Genomic DNA, 21,848 nt, shown 5'->3' with positions numbered 1-21,848 from the left:
AGAGATGGTGCTGAGGTCTTGAGCCTGAGCACTGGGAAGGTGGAATGTCGGGGGATGACAGGAAGAAGAAAATTGCCTTAGGAGGGAAGGCTGATTTCAGCTATGTGAATTTTGAGGGACTAGCAGGACAAAAAAAGTCAACTGTCCATCAGGAGGTAGGAAGGAGATGACGTAGGAGTTCAGGAGGAGGGTCAGGGCTGGAGATAAATGCCTTAGAGTCATCTGTTTCCCAGGGATCTGGGGTAAGGATAGAAAGTGCATAGGATCAAAATCATCTTTTTCTCACCTGTTTTTCCTGAAAATGGGGAAAAATTCTGCATCTTAATGGAGTCAGAGAGAGAGGGACAAGAACACCTTACCTTGTCCTCTCCAGGCTTCCTTGCAAGCCCACATGTCAGTGCAGCATTAATAGCAGGACACCTAGATCTGATTTCTTCTCCTCTCTCTACCAAGTTCAGATTTAGAAGCCCTCAGGGAATACACAGATTTGGAATAAATGCCTGGAGTCAATCAAATTGTGGGAAGTGTGCCTGTGAGTGCATTTTGGTCTTCCCATCGCATGCCTCCTCAGCCAGCTCCTTTTTCCTCTCACCCTTGGCTCCTGTTCCCCTGGGCCCCACACTCTTATCTTCTTTCTCTTACCTAAAATTCCCAGATACACTCTTTGGTAATGTCCTCGCTGTCTGCCAATAGGGTGCCACTGCGGTCTGCTCGCAAGTAGAAGCCATTGGGTGCCAGCACCGTGAGCAAGTTGCTCCCATGGAGCTCTATACAGAAGTTCAGGGCAAACTTTCCCCATGGGCGAAAGGTGCCAAAGGATGTTATTGACCAGAAGGATCCACCCTGTGCTGGGGAGGGAAGAGCTCAGGTTTGAGGACCATTCATCGAGGCAGGCCACCTGCCCCCCATGGTGGTCCCCTCCTGCCTGTGTTGGCAGGTCTGCCTATGGAAATGAAGGAGGGTCAGCAGGGTTTCCATTGGTTTCTGTCTGCCAACCCACTGTGGGGCTTTGAAGGAGCCCTGCTTTTCCTTTAATAATGAACAGGCCCGAAGTCTGAGCTAAGGTGGGGGCCAGACTGTGAACCCAGGGGCAGGGAAGAGGAGCCACTCACCCTGGAAATGGTAGATGCCCTGACGGCAGGGTAGTAAATGAATGCAGTCGGGCTGGTTCATATTGCACTGTATGAGGTCACGGTCTGACGAGGAGCCCACGTACCCGTACCGACCGCGCAGCGCAAGGAAGGGGCGGTTGGCTAATCGAATCGCAAATTCCTCATTTGAGCCTGAATGAAATAGGAAGGAGTTATCTGGATGGGCTGCCTCCAGATGTTTCCCCAGATGGAAGCAGGAGGGGAAGCACTAATTGCAAAGGGTGTTGCCAGTATTTTAACATTGAATGAACACCTACTCTGTCAGGTCTGATGCTAAATGCATGAGAATCGTTTGTGAGAGCATCTAGTACAGTGGGGCACCCAAGAAATTTTAATATTCTTTCTTCCTTGAGATGTATTGATTTGTTCAATCCTCATGACAACTGTGTGAGGCAACAGGGTGAATATTATCTCTATACAGAAGTTGACAGACTATGAAACTGAGGTGGTGTGCTCAAGTGATGACAAAAATTCAACAAATGAGAGAGTATCCAGAGCAAAATCTTCTGACACAACTCCAGGGCTTATTTTTCTTTTTTTGGAAATATCATATTCCACTTTCCTCGAAAAGCATCCCTGACTTAGAACAACCTGACAGGAGGGCCGCTCCGCTCACCTGGAAGGGTAGCATTGGCCATCAGCAGGCCATTGGCTGCAATGCCCAGGTAGCGCCCGTTAGAGGACTGCATGATGATCTTGCCACAGTTCCAGTGCACTCGGAAGAAGGTATCAGGCTCCAGGGGGTGTCCATCAGCCATCACTGTCCTGTGGCGCCTCTGAGGAGAGTATCAGGAACAGGGACAAGGAGTAAGGATTGGCTTGGAGTGGTGGCTCATGCTTGAGTGGATTGCCTGAGCTCTCGAGTTCGAGACCAGCCTGAGTCAGAGAGATGCCTTGTCTCTAAAAAAAAAAAATAGCCAGGCATTGTGGTGGTGCCTGTAGGCCCAAGTACTTGGGAGTCTGAGGCAAGAGAATTACTTAAGCCCAGGAGTTTGAGGTTGCTGTGAGCTGTGATTACATAGCATTCTGCTGAGGGTGACAAAGTGAGATTCTACCTCAAAAAGAAAGGAATAAGGATTGACAACTTCAGCCTTCTTCCCATCATTTTTATTACCGTATTGTCTTCCCACATCCCACCCCCCCAACCCTTTTCTTTCTTTTCTTATTGAGAAAAAAAATGTCCTCCTTTCATTGTAGAAAGCTGATTTTCTTATAAAGTTAAGCATGTGTCTATCATATGATTTGGTAATTTCATTCCTGGGTATTTATCCAAGATAAATGAAAATGTAAGCTCACAAAAAGATTTGCTCACAAACGCTCATAGAAACTTCATTCATAACAGCCTGAACTGGAAACAATCCAAGTGTACATCAACAAGTAAATGAATAAACAAATTTTGTTTATAAGTGGTATTACAGAATACTACCCAATAATAAAAAGGAATGAACTACTAATACATGCAATGTCATGGGTGAATCTTAAAACCACTGTGCTGAGAAAAAGGAGAGCATACATAAATATGTAACATACATACTGTATGGTTCTGTTTATATGAAATTTCCAAGTGGGCAAATCTAGTCTCCAGGGAAAAACACAGGCGAGTGGTAGCAGGGGTGGAGGTAAGGAGAAGAGGAAGGATGGAGGGAAACTGCAAAGGGGCGAGAGGGAATTTTTGTGGTGATGGAAATATTCTCCAACTGTGGTATGGCATGACACGGTTGTAGGATTATATATATATTTCAAAACTTGCCGACTTTTATACTTAAAATAGGTGCATTTATAAAAACACCATATTATACATATTTATATATAATATACATATATGTAACTTATAATTTGTATATATTTAAATTATGCCTCAGAAAAGCTTTTTTTTTTTAAAGAAGCTCCACTGAGGCTCAGCGCTCATAGCTCAGTGAGTAGGGCACCAGCCACGTACACCGAGGCTGGTGGGTTTGAGCCCACCCTGGGCCTGCTAAACAACAATGACAACTGCAACCAAAAAATAGCCAGGCATTGTGCCCATAGTCCCAGCTACTAGGGAGGCAGAGGCGAGAGAATCGCTTAAGCCCAGGAGTTGGAGGTTGCTGTGAGCTGTGACTCCGCAGTATTCTACAAAGGGTGACAAAGTGAGATTCTGTCTTAATTAAAAAAAAAAAAAAAGAAGAAGCTCCATTGAGTGAAAATAAATGTGTACAGATAAGGGCCTCCCAATTCACCTCACCATCTGCTCATCTGTCTTGAGGAAAGAGAAAGGGGGTTTGGCACCCATAGCACAGTGGTTACAGTGTCAGCCACATACACTGAGGCTGGCAGATTTGAATCCATCCAGCCTGGGTCAGCTAAACAACCATGACAATTGCAGCAAAAAATAGCTGGGCATTGTGGTGGGCTCCTATAGTCCCAGCTACTTGGGAGGCTGAGGCAAGAGAATTGCCTAAGCCCAAGAGTTTGAGGTTGTTGTGAGCAGCTCAACAGAGGGTGACATAGTGAGATTCTGTCTCAAAAAAAAATAAATAAATAAATAAAAATAAAAAGAAAGGGTATCTAGAGAGGGAGAGGTCAGAGCTTAAAATCTTTTGCTCCAAAAGACAAGGTCTCACCTGGGCTAGGTAGCAGCCGGTGGCTGAACGAAGCTGCAAGGTGGAGTTTTCACTGTCACATTCAAACTGGAATATGGACATTGGGATTAGGCGCTCAGAGGTACCATGTACCTCACCATCTGCAGAGAAAAAAAATGTCACTAGGAGCCTGAGTCTGGTCTCACTGTGGGTCTCAGTCCTTCCTCCATGCTTTGTACCCAGGGCTTTCTTTCCTTCACTATTCCTTTTCAACTTTAATCACCTTATGTCAGACCATGGTAGTCTGCAGAAGACCCAGGTGACTTGCCTCTACAGTTCATAACCCTACTTTTCTGTCCCTCTCCATAGCAAAAAATGGTCCCCATGATACCCCAGAATCTTTCTTATCAGCAGATTCAAAAAATTCTTGCTGATCCCAAACACATTTTCCTTTTTCCAGCACCCAGCACCTCTCCCTCCATGGCTGTGTTGGACCCAGCACTTACCGTAGGTGATGGAGATGAACCTCCGAGACTTTGACCTGAGGCTGACCCAGGTGGGGCAGTGCTGTAGGATGAACCATTCTTCACCCCTCATAGGACTGGAGCCCAGGCCCAGGAGCAGATGCGTGCCCTGTGGATATAACATGCCGCCTTCTCCATCGCACAGCGCCACAAGCCCTCCAGGCCGCACTTGCATGTGAAAAGCTGTCTGTGATGAGGGTTGGGAGACCAGCCGGTCTAAGTGGGACAAGAAGTGGTGTGTAGAGGTCTCCAGGTGGTAGCATCCATCTTGGAAATGCAATAGGAAGCCACATTCCTCCAGGCAGGGGACTTCTGCATCCACCCAGATGCGGCCCATGGTGGGGTCAGTCCGTGCATAGCAGTGGTGGATGGGGCTGTAGAGGATTACATGGACGTGTAGGGCTGGCTGGGGGGTCCACATGTGGTAAGCTGAGAGGACCCTGGAATTGCAGAACACATCCTCGCCATTGGACTCCAGATAACGACCAGAAATTAAGCACTGGAGTGTCCACTTGCTGTTACGGTGGAAACGGAGTAGGAAGCATCCATGGTGGCTGGTCCTTGGCCGGCCATAACTCACAGTGCCATCCCCCTCACACAGCAGGTAGAGCCCCTGCAAACTCTTTAGTCGTACCACGGCCTGTGTATCATGCTCATTGCTCACCAGAAGCTCCCAGGTCTGGAGGCATTGGGAGAAGAGGGAATTAGGACTGCTGAGTGACTAAGCTGAGGAGCCCTACAACCATCACCCGGACAGTACCCCAGCACCTTCATCAAGGCCAACCACTTCTGCCTCCATTACCATTAGCACTTTCACCCTCCCAGCCAAGAGTAATTAAAGGATCTCTGGATCCCTCCATCACTGGACCATAGGGCTTCTCTAGGTCCAAAGAGAAGTTCTAGATGGCACTTTCAGAAGGTAAACCTCCCTCTCCTTTCCTTGATCCATTACAATACCTAATTTTTCAAGAAATGCTGTGGTTTAAAAGCTTACTTTCTTCTTTCTAACTGTTGCCCCTGGATAGCACACTCAGCCAGTACCTCCATCCCCAAAGCCTGCCTCCCCAGCATGGTAGGAGAAAAGAAAGAGCTCTGATAGGCAGGCTGGGGCTCCAGGGAAAAAGACCAGAACATGGAGAATCGAGAGAAATCGTCTGGTTCAGCTGGTCAACCTTGTTATAAGAGGACTTTGCTTCTGCCTAACTCTGACACCCATTCTGGAGGTGCCTATTCCTCTCTCAAATTAAGACCAGTTCTGCTAGGGCTTTTTGAGATTCTCATTTTCAACCAGAACAGAAACAGAGGCCTTGCAATAAACTCCACTAGCCCGACTTGCTCTGGATGTCCACAATTCTGCCTTCCAGCCTGGCTCTCCACCGCTCCTCTTTGCAAAAGACACAACCATCCTGTGCTGAGATGGAGATAGGAAGCAGCTACAGCAAGGCCAGGGCTGAGGCTTCACCTTGTGGAATACATTTGGAGGATTCCACAGTGGAGCAATGGGGACTGTGAACAAAAGTCTGGAGTAGAAGGGTCTTGGGCTGTCAATGACAGAAGCTAGAAATATGATTAGGTTGAGAGTGCATCCCTGCTGACACACACATGCCCCCCCGCCCCCCTGCAACACACACCAGGAGAGCTTGGCCATTAAACTGATTCCAGTTTACCTGTCTCCTGCCCAAACTCTTTGCGGTAGCAGTGACTGTGTTCTTGCATGACTCATAGGTAAGGTAGGTTCCTGCCCAGCTGATGAGCCCAACCCTTAGGTCCTCGACCCTGGGATGTCTGGGTATCCATTCCACCCCATCCATGGGGCCGGTGTCACGGGTGATGACTCTATCCGGCCCAGCCTTCCCCCCAGTGGTGAAGTTCCACAGGCCATAAGGCCTGGAAAAAGGCCCGTAGTACTCACAAGAAGTTTCCAGAGGGAACTTCTCAGGCAGAGGCTGGCCTAGGGCCCAGTGCCTCTGTGACCCGGGAGCATTGTGACTGTGGGCCTGCCCCTTATCTTACCACAGTGGGAGAGGGCCCTGGCTCAAGTTGCGTCAATTTACGGCCTAGAGGAATTGGGCCCAGAGCTTCTGGTATACGCCTTCCTACGCCACTCCAGGCAACAAAATAGGCTGAGCTGAGACTAGGAATCAGAACCTCAACTTGTGACTTTAGGCAAGTTGTTCCCTTTCCTTATCTCTATTTTTCCTTTTGATAACAGGATAGAAACCAATCTCTTTCTCCCTAATAAGTGGGTTCTTCTTGGCTCCCTTCCAGCTCATATTTTTTTAAGTTCAAGAGATCCAAGAAAAATCTATCAGCTTTTATGGTGCTTGAGAGGATGAGGCCAAAATATCCCAGAAGTTACTTTCCAGGTAGTGTAAGGAAACCCTAGATAGATAACCAGCAGGGATCAAATTACCCACACTAGTTAGGAAGGCTGGCTCAGAACCAGGGTAAGGAGAGTGGCCTAGATGAAGACAGCACAGAGCCCCATCTCATCAATGCCCAGCTGCACTACTGGTGGGTAGGACAGCTGGCTGGCAAACAGCCAGAGCTCCTGTAAGACTACCAGCCTTTCCTGTTCAAAGAGTCTCTATTGTCTAGGCGTCTCTGGGACTCACTTCCACAAAGCTCAAGGAGAGAAATCCTAGCCCAGAATCTGAAGAAACTGACAACATGAAAAACCAGAGAAAGGCAAAATAATAATGGTGATGATGGGTTTTGTTTAAACTTTGCTGGGATCCAAAAGCAAGTGGGTAGAGTCAACCACAATTGGAGAAAAGGTCACCCCTGGTTCTTGTGCACACTTTCCTAGTCCCCCTAGTTGGGGTGTTCCTGGGTAGAAAGAATCCCAGCGGTGCATAGTGAGGAACTGCAACCCCTAGGCTCCATCAACGTTTTGTAAAATAAGGCTAATAGACTATTAGTACCAGTATCATCTGAGAAATTTTAAAGATGCATGTTGTTGGGCCTCATACTAATCCTGATGAGTTGTGCTTTCTGAAGTGCACCTCGGGACCTATATTTTAAACACACATTCCCTCCCCCTTAAATTTTAATGTGCAAAGCAATCATTAAGAACTATTGCTCTAAGTAGCTAGAATGATGATGAGGGGAACTATGTGGTTTATGGATCCATGCTTCAGCAGAGGTTCCTTGGAGTTGGGGAAGGAATGATATTTCTACCACTGAAAACCCCGTGGTATTTCCAGCGCAAGAATATGCAGGGAGACATGAGCTAGATGAGGGTATGTGTGTGTTGGGGAAGGCTTTAGTGTTGGCCCTGTTCCTTTAGTTTGAGACTCTCCCCCATTGTCTCTTTGCACCCAACAACCCAGTCTCCCACTTCTAGGCTACAGACAACACCATATACAAACCACAGCAAATTTATTACTCAATATCCAGTGCCACATCATAGCACCACTTGGAGCCCTCACCTTCCCCCCTCACCTGGCCCCAAGGGTACACCCAAAACTGAAAAAATGAAAGTAAACTCAGATCCCTGCTCCTCCTCTGGAAGAGGGGGCCTTGGCCAGGAAACCCCTTTCACAGGTCCCAGCAGGCAGGAGAGTGGACCCCTCTGTGGCCAGAAAAGAGGCTCCAGGCTCCAACAGAGAGAACATGCAGGCAGGAGCAGGGGCAGAGGCCTCTGTCTGTGGGAGTGAAGAGTGGGAGGGAAGGGCACTGCCTGAGGAGTCCGGGAGTCTGGTCATCCCGGGGATGCACGCGGGAGCTTCTGGGCAGCAGGGGCCTGCCCCTGGCTGGTTAGCGCTTTGACAGCTCATGGGACAGCCAGTCCAGCCCATCATATAAGCCTGTACCTTGGGTGGCACAGGTAGCCTGGACATACCACTGTGGGAAGAAGGAAAGAAAGAGGTCAGCAGCAGAGAAGGAAAGGGGATGCTTTGCCATCCCTGTCCCACCCAGCCTATGGCTCTCCTGGAAAGGCAGGGTCCACTGTGATGTGGGCAGGACCCTTACCGTGCGGCTGCGCAAGTGCTGTAGCCCCAGCTTGTCGGTCAGCTCACTCACGGGCATGGCATTAGGCATGTCCTGCTTGTTAGCGAACACCAGCAGCACTGCATCCCGCAGCTCATCCTCTTGCAACTGAAAAGGGAGAAGAAAGGTTCAGACCCTGTGGTTCCATCTTCCAGCAAGGTCCACAGGCTCCCCTTACCCTGCTGTGTTGGGGGGGTGGTGTCCCCCTTCCTGTCTTCTAGCTTCTTTGTGGGATAAAAATACAGTATCATTTACTGCTGCACACAAGACACAATTATCAGTGAGCTTGAGGTCACCTAAGCCTTAAGTCCAGAAAAGGCCATTTTCTAATTTGATTACTTACCTAAAGAAAAATGACAAAATTTCCAAATGAACAAATCAAGAATATAAGATGACATTTTCCTTTAACACATATAATTTCCTCTCCCCATCAGCTTCTCAGATCCAGATGTAAAGGCATGAGAACTCATAGAAAAAGTCAGTCCTATCCAAAATAAGGCGAGAGATACAACGTCTTTGTGCCCACAAAGATAAATTCACATTCCTGGCCTTTGATGCCTGTGGAGGATTCCCTGACTTCCATACCACCAAAGACCTCTCTCTGTACCCAGGCCAAGGGCTCAGTTCCCAGGACTTTGGGTACTCACCATCTTCTGGAGTTCATCGGCAGATTCTTGGACCCGTTCCCGGTCATTACTGTCCACCACAAAGATGAGGCCCTGGGCAGGAAGGAAGTATCATTCCCACCTGGGACATACCCACTTCTGGCCCTCTCTCTTTTCTTCCCATCTTTAATTGTGCTAACTTTTCTTATCTAGTAAATTTCTACTAAGGATCTGCAGAAGTCCTAGCACAAACTAGAGATGCTACTGCAAGGATACAGCCTCTACTCTCAAGGAGAAATAAATCAATTTAAAGATGTGCAAGGAAATAGGAGGGAGGTATGTGATGAGAGCTAAATCAGGCAGCATGGTCCTAGATCCCTGCTTCTCAGAGGAAGTTCTAGGTGGCTAACTCTATGAAGACTAAGCTGAGTTTTGAGAGATGAGTAAGGGCTGGCCAACTAAATGACGCATTAAGCAGGAAGGGGTTTTTCCTGGCTTGGGAGGGTAGCCCAGGCCAGTATCTCAGTCTTCCCAGTCCTAACACCTCTTCCCCTGGAATTCGCGGTCCCCCACACACTCCACCTGAGTGTTCTGGAAGTAGTGCCGCCACAGAGGCCGAATCTTGTCCTGGCCTCCCACATCCCACACTGTGAAACAGATGTTCTTATATTCCACTGTTTCTACATTGAAGCCTGCAGATAATTGGGAAAAAAAAAATGAGGAAAAGTCCAGAAAAGAAGGAACTCACTAAAACTACTAGGATCTTAGCAGGGACACAAAACCAGAAAGCATTGATCAAGGCCAGGAGAACAGAGTCCCAGAAGACCAGCAGTCAACATACAGGGCGGGGCTAGGGGGACATCCACTGTGCAGGCACACAGAGGTACCTTGACCCACTTCTCAAGTGGCCATATCTGATGTCAGGGTCAGCGCCAGATAAGAGGCAGAACCAGGAGCAGACCCAGAGAAGGCCTGCCACGGCGCTCCCGCTCCTCCCTGCCCCACCGTGGGCTCACCTATTGTTGGGATGGTGGTGACAATCTCCCCCAACTTGAGTTTGTACAGGATTGTGGTCTTGCCAGCCGCATCTAAACCAACTGCAACAGAGAGGGGCATAGGGATGGAGAGGGGAGCAAGGGAGCCCCCTAGAGACCAGGGAAAGGGAGAGGCCAGGACAGCTGATGGTGACAGGGGCGGAGAGCCCGAGCGCCTCCAGGTGTGCGCTCTTATCTACCTTCGGGCCTTGAGGGCAGTCTGGGTGGCTTGCGCCAACTCCTGCCCAAAGTGGGCAATGGACAGGAGAGGACTGGGAGGTAAGGGGCAGGAGAGGAAGGCCGCGCTCCTTTTAAAAGTCGTCTCCAAGGTTGGAATCCTCCCTTCTTACCAGCCGGGTTGGGGCGGAGGGAGCTTCACCCCACCCAGGCCCACAGCACCGGGTCTCAGACCCCACGGGCAGCGATGCAGACCCGCCGAGGACAGAGGCCCCAGGCAGTAAGGAGGGGGGTGAGTCGGAGTCAGAGACCCAGGTGAAAAGGGCTGGAGGGACGCGGGGGCGGGAGGGCTGCGCAGGGGCCGGGGCCGGCGCCGGGTCCGGGCCGCGCGCTTGGTATGCCTCACCCATGAGAATCCGCATCTGCTTCTTCCCGAAGATCCGCGAAAAGAGCGCGGACACGGTGAGGCCCATGGCCCGGCCCGGGGGAGGGGGTGCGGACGCGGACGCGGGGTTCGGGCTGGAACCGGCCGGCCGCGGGGGGATGGGGCGCAGCAGCAGCAGAAGGTGGAGGTTCCGCCGCCGCCTCCGCGCGTCCCGGCCCGCCCGACGTCACCGCGGGCCCGCCCCCGCAGGCCCCGCCCCCAGCCGGGAGCCGCGAGCCGCTGAAGCCCTGCGATCCTCTGTAGTCCTGCTGGGTCCCCCGCGGCCCTAGGGAGAGAGCGCGAGTGGGGCAAGCCTGTGGCCGCTGCACCGGCAGCCCAGACCGGCATCGCTGCACAGCGGCCTCCTCCCCCAGTGGCCGGACTCTGGGGTCTGGTTTGTTTGGTCCGGCCCGCTGTGGGCTCCGACTAGCACAACCGACTGTGTGCACTTGCGACAGGGGTCTTAATCTTTCCTCTTGCCGTTTTGGCTTCTCTGGAGGGCATTTGCCTTAGTGGTGGTCGTGCGAGCGTGCCAGAGGTAGGGGACGAAGATGCCCGAGAAGTCTCTGCTAGCTTTCATAGTTCCTTAAAACCTTCAATAGGTTGATCTCTAATCAGCAGCACCAGTAGAAGATTCCCAGCCTTGGGCAGAGTGGTCACAGACCCACTCCTGCACTATTGGAGAACTCCACCTTCCCCTGCTTGCCACGCGGGCACCGTCTTTCAATCCAGGCTCAGTCTACCTTTCTGAAGTTCTTTCTTCACTTTGCTAAAGATTTGCAGACCTGTATTATTATGCACACCTATTCTGGATTTTGTGAGGATCTTGCCTCCCTAGAGCCCAAGAGCCTCACATATAATTTCCCCCCCTCATTTTAGCATCAGAGGGTAATAGTAAAATAGAAATTACATTTCTTCTATGGCGAGTTAAATGCTTGACACTTCTAGCTCAGGGCCAAGCATTTAACAAATTTGCTTAACAGGTGCCTATCGGGTTATACTGGACTAATAAGTTGCTCAGCGGAGTAAGGGCAGGCATTATGCCCTTTCTGGATTCCTAGAGGGCTTCTAAGAATTGCTGATGGGCTGGAGGTGAAGCTGAGCCAAGAATCAGAAAACTTTCACTCATTCATTCACTTTTCCAACAAATATTTACTGACCATAATTAAATAGGACAGTACTACTTCAAGCCTTACTTCATATCTTAGTGCTGCCATTTATTGAGGATTTGGCTTCAATGGTACAACTCTTCCACTACTTTCTCAGATGTAAAAGAGGACATAGTTGTTCTAACTCAAGGAATTATGGTGAATATTAAGATGATGAAATAATGTAAATGAATGTTATATATAGTGTACCTGGACATCATATGAGGCACTGAGAAACTGGGTCTGAACACAACTCTAGGGCTTGCCTGATCCTACCTGCAAAGTCTGTAAGGAGAACAGACTTTGGGAAACCAGTGTGAGTGAGGGCATGAATTTCCCTTTCTCTTTAGTCACAGATTTGCATTCCTAAAAGGGCTTTTACAAGAGTATGGCACATCTTAAAGAGTCCCAATATAATAATTATCGATCACCAAGTCCGGTCAATTCTATATTTAGCTCTTTCATCAGCGTCTTTCTCTCCATCTCTGTTGTCACTACTTTATTTCACTGCTTTCTCTTCCCCTTGACTGAAAGGGTCTGCTCTTTGGTATCTCTACCCAATGATACAAATCTTCACAATGCCTCACTCTTCGGATTAAAATCCTTTAGGCCTAGTATCACCTAAGATAAAAGCTAAATGGTATAAGTTGGGTCTCCACCGATTGTGCCACCCTCACTGTTGTCACCTCTTTTGCATACACTAAACTACTGCCTTGAGATTATTCTTAGTATCTCTTGGGTGAGTCAGACTTTTTGATACTCCAGAGGTCCTTGCAGTGTTTTTCAGATGTCTGGAATGGTGGTTTCCCTCATCTCTGGTTAGATGGGTAATCATTATTCATTCTTCAAAACTCAAAAGTATTTTTCCTGAGAGGCTACCTTCTTTTAACTTTCATACCACTTTGGATATACCCATACATACTAGCATGACAGCATGCCTGGTTCCTCACTGGACTGTGAGCTTCTTGAGGGCAAGGCCATGTCTTTTTACTGTGTTATGACCAGGCACAGCACTTGTATGTTCAGAATCAGACTAATTTGGATAGAATTCCTAATCTTACTAGCTGTGTGACTTTGTGCATGTTTACTTAGCCTTTCTATGCCTCAGATGCTTATATGTGTAAAATAGCTAAGGATACCCCCTGAGCACAATTATTGTAAAGACTAAATAGCAAAACTCTTGTGAGGCTCCTGGCATATAGTCAGCACTCAGGATAGATTTCATGGCTGTAGGGTGCTCTCTATAAATATGGAGGTTGCCAAAAAATTGTATACACATTTTAAGAAAGGAAAAAAACAACTATTAAAATTCTAACACAAGTCACGTTTGACTTCAGCAATTACAAGACATACAGATACAATATGCAAGATAACAAAGGACATCATATACAGGGTGTCCATAAAGTTCGTATACAATTTAAAATAGTTTATGGTGTATATTGAGTATTACAATTTTTTTATATTCGTTGCAGTTTGGCCGGGGCCGGGTTTGAACCCGCCACCCTAAGTATTACAATTTTAATAGTTTTTTTCTTTCTTAAAATGTGTATACATTTTTTGCCACCTCCTGTATTTACTGAATCAACTAGGTAGAAGAAGGGTCATAACTATTTTACCATATGCCTACTAGCTGCCAAAGACTGTGCTAGAAAGGGCTGCAGTTTTCGTGGTCTTAATTGTTGTCTGGGAGTCTTAATTGTTGTCCTTTATGGGCATAGTCCCGAGCCCCAAATTACTGGATGCTTCTAAGTGAGAACGCAGTGCGGCGTGGCCCTCTGTTGCTCTCTGACCACAATCCAAGGTTAAGTTTCGGCGCGCTCACTCCCGCGTCTTGAACTTAGCTTGCTCGCCTCTTCCCAAGGCCGGTCCTCTTCTTTTTTTTTTTTTTTTATTAAATCATAGCTGTGAAATTGATATGATCAAGGGGCATCATTCGCCGGTCCTCTTCTGTTTGGCAACCACTGGGAAGCGGCCCCACACACCTAGCTGCCACTGGGGGTGGAGCCTGCGGCGTCGCGCTTACGTCACTTCCAGCGAACCCGGAAGCGCGGTTGTCGCTGGGCGGCTGTAGTTAGGAAGTCTTGATGGAGCTGCGTTCAGCTTAAACCCTTGGCGCACCGGGGGCCCAGGGATCTGGCCCCGGCTGCCGTGGCCCGGACCAGCGGAGAGTGCGGATTGGCTTTGGGTTTTAGAGGGAGAGCCCTGGCAGCGTCGCCCGCCTCCCGGGTAGGACCCGATCCAGTCTTTGCGGCCTGGGACCCAGCGGACGCTTTTGGCAGGCCGTCCCAACAACCTGCTTTTGGTCGCAGACAGCTGGGTGGAGCGGATGTGCGGGCTGAAGCTGGACAGCCCTCTCCCTGTCTCTTTAAGCCCCCTCCCACGTCTTCTAGACCCTTCCTCCGTGAAGCACTTCGCACAGAACTGCTATGGAGAAGTTTGGGATGAATTTTGGGGGCGGCCCGAGCAAAAAGGACCTACTGGAGACCATAGAGACGCAGAAGAAACAGCTCCTCCAGTATCAGGCACGGCTCAAGGATGTGGTTCGCGCCTATAAAAGCCTCCTGAAGGAGAAAGAGGCATTAGAGGCCAGCATCAAGGTGCTGTCAGTGTCCCACGAGGCAGATGTGGGCCTCACAGGTGTCCAGTCCCCAGGCCTCCCCTTTCCTGACTCTGTGGATGACCGGTGCTCCACTCACAGTGAGGACAGCACTGGCACTGCCACCAGCTTGGATACTGCAGCCAGTCTCACCAGCACCAAGGGTGAGTTTGGTATAGAGGATGACAGAGCTGCCCGTGGACCACCACTTCCAAAGTCTGAAGAGGCCAGTGGGTCAGAGAGTGGTGTTAGCAGTAGCAGTGGGGATGGGCCGTTTGCAGGTGGGGAGGTGGACAAAAGACTGCACCAGCTGAAGACTCAGTTGGCTACTTTGACCAGCTCTTTGGCTACAGTTACCCAGGAGAAGTCCCGCATGGAGGCTTCTTACCTGGCTGACAAGAAGAAAATGAAACAGGACTTAGAGGATGCCAATAAAAAGGCAGAGGAGGAAAGGAGCCATCTGGAGGGAGAACTGAAGGGGCTGCAGGAGCAGATAGCAGAAACCAAAGCCCGACTTATCACACAGCAGCATGATAGGGCCCAAGAGCAGAGTGACCATGCCTTAATGCTTCGTGAGCTCCAGAAATTGCTGCAGGAAGAGAGGACCCAGCGCCAGGACTTGGAGCTTCGGCTAGAAGAGACGCGAGAAGCCCTGGCAGGGCGGGCATATGCAGCTGAACAGATGGAAGGGTTTGAATTGCAGACCAAGCAGCTGACCCGTGAAGTAGAGGAGCTGAAAGGTGAGCTGCAGGCTGTTCGAGATGAGAAGAATCAGCCAGACCCTCAGCTGCAAGAACTTCAGGAAGAGGCTGCCTGCCTTAAGAGCCATTTCCAGGCTCAGTTGCAGCAGGAAATGAGAAAGGTAATTATCCTCATCTCCTTCAAATATTAGTCACTTGACCTACAATGAGAAATATAGTTTTTATTTTTCTCTTTTGACAGAACTAAGTGGCTGCACTGTCATTTTTGATGCTGCCTGGAAAGTTCCACTAGTGAGTCCTTGGAGATCCTCTTCTATATAGTGTTGATGATATCCACAGGGTGTGCCTCCACCAGGATATGGAGTTTCAGAATGTAGGTTGGGTTGGAGCCAGACAGCTCTGAGCTCTTGGGCATTGGCATCTTACCAGCTGTGCTCTATGAAGCAATATAGTGGCAGTTGTACAGTGAAAGGTGGTGTGTGTGCCTGTAGGTATGTACCTATAAGTAAGGTGGCTGAAGGAAAATCCCTTTTTCTCAGAAAAAATAACCGCTTGTAATTGCTTTTAGTCAGGATTTGCTTGTTTTGGAAAAGTGCTATTTTAATGGCCTATTTTCTACATAAAGAGAGAGCACCGACTCAGTTTTGAACTTCCAGGAATATAGAACAAGGAAAGGAATGTCGTATGATTTCTTAATAGGATTTGGGGAAGCACATGATAACCAAGAGAAGAGAGTACACTTTATATATGAGTTAGTGGGAAAGTGAAAGTTGTAAAGCAAAACAACAGGGGCTCAGTATTGTTTGGTATAATATATGACTTGGAGCAGAACCCAAGCAGGTTATAGGAATTTTTGTTAGCTCCTGAATCAACAGAAAAAAACCCCTGGTTCCCATTCCTGCTAGGCCATCCCAAACTTGTGACCCTTTTGCTCCCTCTCTTGCCTTCTCACAGTTTAGTATAAGGCTTTGTGGCTTTTCTGGATGTATTTTTGTCTGTTCCCTTGTTTTGCAGACAGCCCTTGCAGAGGATCAACTCCGTCAGCAATCTCAGGTGGAAGAGCAGAGGGTAGCAGCCCTGGAGAATCAAATATCTGAAGTGTCTGAGCTGCTGGGCACCTACGAGAAAGCCAAGCAGAAGGACCAGCTGACCATCCAGAAGCTGAAAGAGCGTGTTCTGCAGCTGGACCTGGAGAATAAGACGTTGGCTTTAGCAGCCTCCAGCCGTTCCTCTCTAGAGAGCCATGGAGAGGATTCCAGTCTGGATGTCAATGTCCTGAAGGATAAGATGGAAAAGCTGAAGAGGCTGCTGCAGGTTGCAGCCAGGAAAAGCCAGGTGACCTTGGATGTGGAGAAGCTCTGTGATCTGGAGATAATGCCCAGCTCAGAGGCTGCCGACGGGGAGAAGGCTACTGCACTCTACTACCAACAGGAGCTGAAACAGCTGAAGGAAGAGTTTGAGAGGTACAAGATGAGGGCCCAGGTTGTTCTCAAGAGCAAGAATACCAAAGATGGTAACTTGGCAAAAGAGCTGGAGGCAGCCCAGGAACAGCTTGCTGAGTTGAAGGAGAAGTACATCTCTTTGCGGCTGTCCTGTGAAGAACTCGAGCACCAGCAGCAGCAGGAGGCTGAGAACTGGAAGCAGGAGCTGGCCCGGCTGCAGCAGCTCCACCGGCAGGAACTGGAGCGAAGTCAGCTGGACTTCAGGGACCGCACACTGAAGCTGGAGGAGGAGCTGCACAAGCAGCGGGACCGTGCCTTGGCTGTCCTTGCTGAGAAGGACTTGGAGTTGGAGCAACTGCGTTCTATGGCCTTGTCCTCCGGGCTGCCAGGACGCAGAAGCCCTGTGGGTGGCGGGGTTCCTGGGGACCCGGCTGATACATCTTCCCCAGATAGCTTGACCCACGCACTACATCTTGCTGCAGCCAGTGAGCCCACTTTCTTTCTATATGCTGAGCAGTTGGCCCGCAAGGAGGTGGAGATCACATCGCTGAAGAAGCAGAAGCACAAGCTGGAAGTGGAGTTGCACCAGCTGCAGGACCGACTGCTGGAGGAGGGTGAGCGGCACCGTGAGGAGGTTGCGGTCCTGCAGAGCCACATTGAAAAGAATATCAGGGATCAGAGCAGGGAGGGAGCCAACCTGGAGTACCTCAAAAACATCATCTACCGCTTCCTGACCTTACCTGACTCCCTGGGACGCCAGCAGACTCTCACAGCCATACTGACTATCCTACACTTCAGTCCAGAGGAGAAACAAGTGATAATGCGGCTGCCAACCAGTGGTAGTTGGTGGCTGTCTGGCAAGAGATGATGCCATTTTCATTAACTCTTGTAATTTCTGTGCCTCTTTTATGTGGGAAGGGGGCAGGCTCTGGTTTTTACTGCCTATTCTCTTGGATTATCATTTATTTCTTCACTGTGTTGAACCGGGAGGAATCTTCACTGTGGGATGGGATGTTCTGCCAAATGCCATTAATGCTGCTTTAGCTTTCGGTCCTTAAAGATACTGAAAGTGTTGGGATGGCATCTTGGGGTGGAGGGTATGTGAGAGGAAGAGGGAAGAGAGGTTGGGACTTAGAGGTGGAAAAGCTGAGGAAGTAGTAGGAATCTTTTAAAATATTTTTTGTTTTAATATTTAAAAGTGCTCTTAGCACTTTTGAGCTGGAGTAAATGTGACTCCAAAGGGAGTTTGGACAATTTCTGAACATGCACAAGAGTGGCTAATTTCTCCATCTCATCACAATCAGAATTTGGCCCATTGCTACCCCAATTCTCTGGGGACAAAGCCAAGCTGAAAAGGGACCAGGAAGTTTGAAATAGTGACAAGTTATTTACAGTACAAAGGGCCAAGGAATAGTGAGTTCATTCTGGAACTGGAAAGCTTGGTCTAGTTAGGACCTGGGGACGATCTATGCTATTTAGACTAAACACACCACTTGTGACCATCCTAGGAGGGCTCTGAGTACCACTTTGATCTTAGGGATTTCCTGGGTGATTGGCTTTTGGCCCAGATAAGGTTAAAATAGACCTCTTGCTTTTCCCTGCCTTAACCTGTCTGCGGTAAGATTGGCTTGAGATTGTGAGTCAATGACTGCTGTCTTTAAGTTGAAAATTCATTAAGAAATAAGATCCCCGGTTCTTACAGAGAGGAGTTTGAACAGTAAGCTCTGATCCTGCCTGGATATAAAGAACTAGCGCAGAGATTTGCTCCCAGCTGTTTCTGCCTTTGTAGTGACAGGGAAGAGGAGGACTTCCAAAATTTTGTTGTTCTCACAGTAAAGTGGTGGAGGTTCAGCTGAAGCTGGGCTGGGTGCCTTTCTGCCCTCTGGTTCTTGGCATACGCAGTTAACTCTGCTCTTTAAGGAAAGGCAACTTATTATTCAGGCAGTCTAGAAAGGAGGTTCTCAAAAAACTTAGGTTCAAACAGTATCAGTCAGTGTCTCTGTTCTTTCTCCCATCTGCTGTTACTGTGCATAGAGGTTTTTGGACCCGAAAGGCAAATGCTTGGCTACTAGCTGTATATCTTTCTGTTATTTTATCATAGTGATCTGTTTTAGAGGGTTTGAAGTACACCCAAATTTGATTAAATGTTCTGAATGAGATGGTAGGTGACCTGGAATATTTACAGCGACCAAGCTTAAATGGAACAGAAGATGTGTTCAAATGATGATAATATAAACTATGGAACATCAGACTTGACTTGTGTGTTTCCTTATTGGTGTCTATATCTAGACAAAAATAGAGTGAATGTAAATGGTGAATGAAAAAGATGGAGACAGTATTTCTATATATTAATCTATGAGCTTAATCAGTGTTGTAACAACATCAGAAATAGGTCAGAGTTTTAAACACTTCAGTACAACCCAAGTTTCTTAGCCTGGAATTGTGTGTGTATGTGTTTGTGTATGGGCAGCTACACTGGAAAGGTTTTTTCATGGGGTTAGTGGGTGGACTTGACACTTCCATAACTACTGTTTCAAACTCTAGAAGTAATCTGTTTACTTATCCTTAAAATCAGGATTCATGGTCTTCTGGAAAAGTATCTCAGGACATCAAGCTAAACTAAATAATGATAATAAACTTCCTTAGTTTTCTTACCTTGCTTCCTCTAAACACAGGATGTCTTGTGATTGTTAATTCTAAGTGGCTGTGGACAGAATCAAAAGATCCAAAGACCCAGTTATCTTGTTATGAGTAATAATTCCCGTGCTTTTGACTTTTGAGAAGATGCCAAATAGACAAAGAAACAAGTCAATTTCTGATTAATAATTTTAAGTGTCTGGATATATATAAAGCTGTGAGTGTTCCCAACTGGAACTAAAAGATGTGATTTCTTTCTTCCCTTAGGGACACTTAGAGCCTAGAAACAGACAATGTTAATGCGAACATGCTAAATTCAACATTCGGTGTCTCTACACCCTTTTCCCTGAAATATGTTTTCCAGTTTGTCTGTGGCTACGTAGATACTCTTAAGAAAGGAAAGGGAGAATTGAGATCAGAAGGAGTCATAGAAAAATTTTCCTTGGGCCCTGGTGCCAGAGTATTAGATGATGTATGAGGTGTGTTGTGAGGTAATGAGACTGAACCTTATTTAACTATTACAACACCAGTCAGAGAGGATCATGGTGAAAGAGACATGGAGGGAGAAAGTGGAGGGAAGCCTATCTGACCACTCAACTGTCAGGATTTTCTACACTTTTCTCTCCCTTTTGGGTATCTCCCATCTATGGAACAAATGTCCATAAGTCATCCCCTCGATCAGTGATTTTCAACTGGTGTACAGCACACTGGTGTGTCATGAGAGGATCTTAAATAATGCCATGAAAAATTTTAAAGATCATTATTTTCAAAAGTTCAAAGCACAGGTTTTTTTTATTCTTTTTTTTGATCAACATAATTTAAATGTGCCATCGTTTATAGGTTCACATGTGCTATAAGATAAAAAAGGTTGAAAAACACTGCCCTAGGGTGGCGCCTGTGACTCAAGGAGTAGGGCGCCCGTCCCATATGCCGGAGGTGGCGGGTTCAAACCTAGCCCCGGCCAAAAAAAAAAAAAAAAAAAGAAAAACACTGCCCTAGATGTTAATAAGTTCCTGTCTATTGTCCAGAACTCCGAGACTCAACATGTTCTCTTGTGAAGCTGCTAGTATGGATAATTTTTGCTAATTCTTGTTAAGTGTGCCAGCATCATGTTGAGCCATTAACACCACTTTATCGTTTATCCCCCCTAGATGCTCTTATTTACCATTTTGCAGATATTAAATTTGATTATGTCTTATTAGCTCCAAAGCCCCCTCAATCTGGATGTGCGCCTGCCTCCTTAGCATTTGGGAGGGCCAGAGCATGTCTTCATAGATTTCTAGGTATGGAGAAACTGACTTTTGGGCTAAACTAGGCTGGTTCAAATGGAGAGAACTCCAGCTATAAACTTCAGCCAAGCAAAGTTGCTATGCTGTATATTGGGACAGGAAACGGTGCTTCTTCATAAGAGCCCTAAGGCTGCTGTGCCCCCATTTTCTAGTTTGTTGCTAAGTTTAGAACTCAAATAATTTTGACAAAAAAGGAAAACTGGGTACTAGCAATTGCTGCAGTGCCCTGCAACTATCACCTCTGGTAAATCTGGGGAAACCGCTTTGGAAATTGGAAACAATCCTCATGAACAATCCTCATGAATGGGGCTTACACCCCCACGCCACCCGCCTGCCCCCATTTTCCCACCTCCCTTAGGCAGCTTGATCACCTCAGATAGATAGATGGTTTTTGAAACAAGGAACTAGTTGAAATCCAAGTCCAACCCCCCACCAGCTATGTGACATTGGTAAATTTCTTAACCTCTTTGAGACTAATTTTCAATATATATATATATATATATTTTTTTTTTTTTTTTTGGATACAAAGTCTATTCTGTCACCCAGGCTGGCATAATCATAGCTCACAGCAGCCTCAAACTCCTGTGCTCAGGTGATTCACCACAGCCTCCTGATAAGCTGAGACTACAGGCATGCACCTGGTTAATTTTTAAATTTTTTGTAGAGATGGGTCTCACAGTGTTGATCAGTCTGGTCTTGAATTCCTGGGCTCAAGCCATCCTCTTGCCTTGGCTTTCCAAAGTGCTGGGATTATAGGCATGAGCCACCATGCTTGGCTGTGAACTTAATTTTCTTATATTGGGGATAATATCTCAGTCCTCAGATTAAAGAAAAACTAAGTACGTAGACAGCCAGAACAGAATCTGAAACAAAGTCTGTGCTAAAGCACATTCAGTCTCTTTTCTTTCTTTGAGACAAGATCTCCCTCTGTTACCTGGGCTACAGTTTAGTGGGGTCATCGTACCTCACAGAAATGTCAAACTCCTGGGCACAAGTAATCCTCTTGGCTGGTCTCTCCTGTAGCTGGAGCTACAGTTGCATGCCACCATACCTGGTTAATTTCTCCATTTTTTTTTTTTTTTATAAAGATGGAAGGTTCTGGCTGTGTTGCTCAGGGTGGTCTCAAACACCTGGTCTCAAGTGATCCTCTCACCTCAGCCTTGCAAAGTGCTAGGAGTATAAACATTAGGCACCGCACTTTACACCCACACCCCACAACAATGTTAAGTGGCAGAATTGGAAGTCAGACAGAGGACTTCTGCATTTAAATCCAGTGATTCTTTCTTTTTTTTTTTTTTTGAGACAGACTCTTACTATGTCACCCTTGGTAGAGTGCTGTGGCATCACAGCTCACAGCAAACTCCAACTCTTGGGCTTAAGCCAGTGGTTCTCAACCTTCCTAATGCCACAACTCTTTAATACAGTTCCACATGCTGTGACCCCCCCAACCATAAAATTATTTTCTTTTTATTATTAAATCATAGCTATGTACATTAATGTGATCATGGGGCACCATACACTGGTTTTATAGACTGTTTGACACATTTTCATCACACTGGTTAACAT

The 21,848-nt window shown here is 47.5% G+C and overlaps 3 protein-coding genes across 3 annotated transcripts; 1 reads left to right on the top strand and 2 right to left on the bottom strand.

The window, feature by feature from the left end:
- Positions 1 to 642: 642 nt before the first annotated feature.
- On the bottom strand, positions 643 to 6,153 carry FSCN3 (fascin actin-bundling protein 3). The gene is made up of 6 exons (XM_053608914.1): positions 5,904 to 6,153; positions 4,219 to 4,915; positions 3,755 to 3,873; positions 1,768 to 1,927; positions 1,113 to 1,283; positions 643 to 848 (listed from the first exon to the last, which is right to left on the bottom strand). Exons 1-6 carry the CDS (start codon positions 6,045 to 6,047, stop codon positions 643 to 645), a joined length of 1,497 nt encoding a protein of 498 aa, XP_053464889.1. The 5' UTR covers positions 6,048 to 6,153.
- Positions 6,154 to 7,600: 1,447 nt separating this feature from the next.
- ARF5 (ADP ribosylation factor 5) lies at positions 7,601 to 10,655 on the bottom strand. The gene is made up of 6 exons (XM_053608913.1): positions 10,452 to 10,655; positions 9,851 to 9,931; positions 9,417 to 9,526; positions 8,877 to 8,948; positions 8,212 to 8,337; positions 7,601 to 8,082 (listed from the first exon to the last, which is right to left on the bottom strand). The coding sequence occupies exons 1-6, from the start codon at positions 10,516 to 10,518 to the stop codon at positions 7,996 to 7,998; spliced, it is 543 nt and encodes a 180-aa protein (XP_053464888.1). The 5' UTR covers positions 10,519 to 10,655; the 3' UTR covers positions 7,601 to 7,995.
- Positions 10,656 to 13,626: 2,971 nt separating this feature from the next.
- GCC1 (GRIP and coiled-coil domain containing 1) lies at positions 13,627 to 18,605 on the top strand. The gene is made up of 2 exons (XM_053608912.1): positions 13,627 to 15,075; positions 15,929 to 18,605. The coding sequence occupies exons 1-2, from the start codon at positions 14,044 to 14,046 to the stop codon at positions 17,222 to 17,224; spliced, it is 2,328 nt and encodes a 775-aa protein (XP_053464887.1). The 5' UTR covers positions 13,627 to 14,043; the 3' UTR covers positions 17,225 to 18,605.
- The last annotated feature ends 3,243 nt before the right edge of the window (positions 18,606 to 21,848 follow it).

Source organism: Nycticebus coucang, chromosome 11 (genome assembly GCF_027406575.1).
Source record: "Nycticebus coucang isolate mNycCou1 chromosome 11, mNycCou1.pri, whole genome shotgun sequence".
NCBI classification, from domain to species: domain Eukaryota; kingdom Metazoa; phylum Chordata; class Mammalia; order Primates; family Lorisidae; genus Nycticebus; species Nycticebus coucang.
Note: the sequence above shows the minus strand (reverse complement) of the source record. Positions and strands in the feature narration are given on the sequence as shown.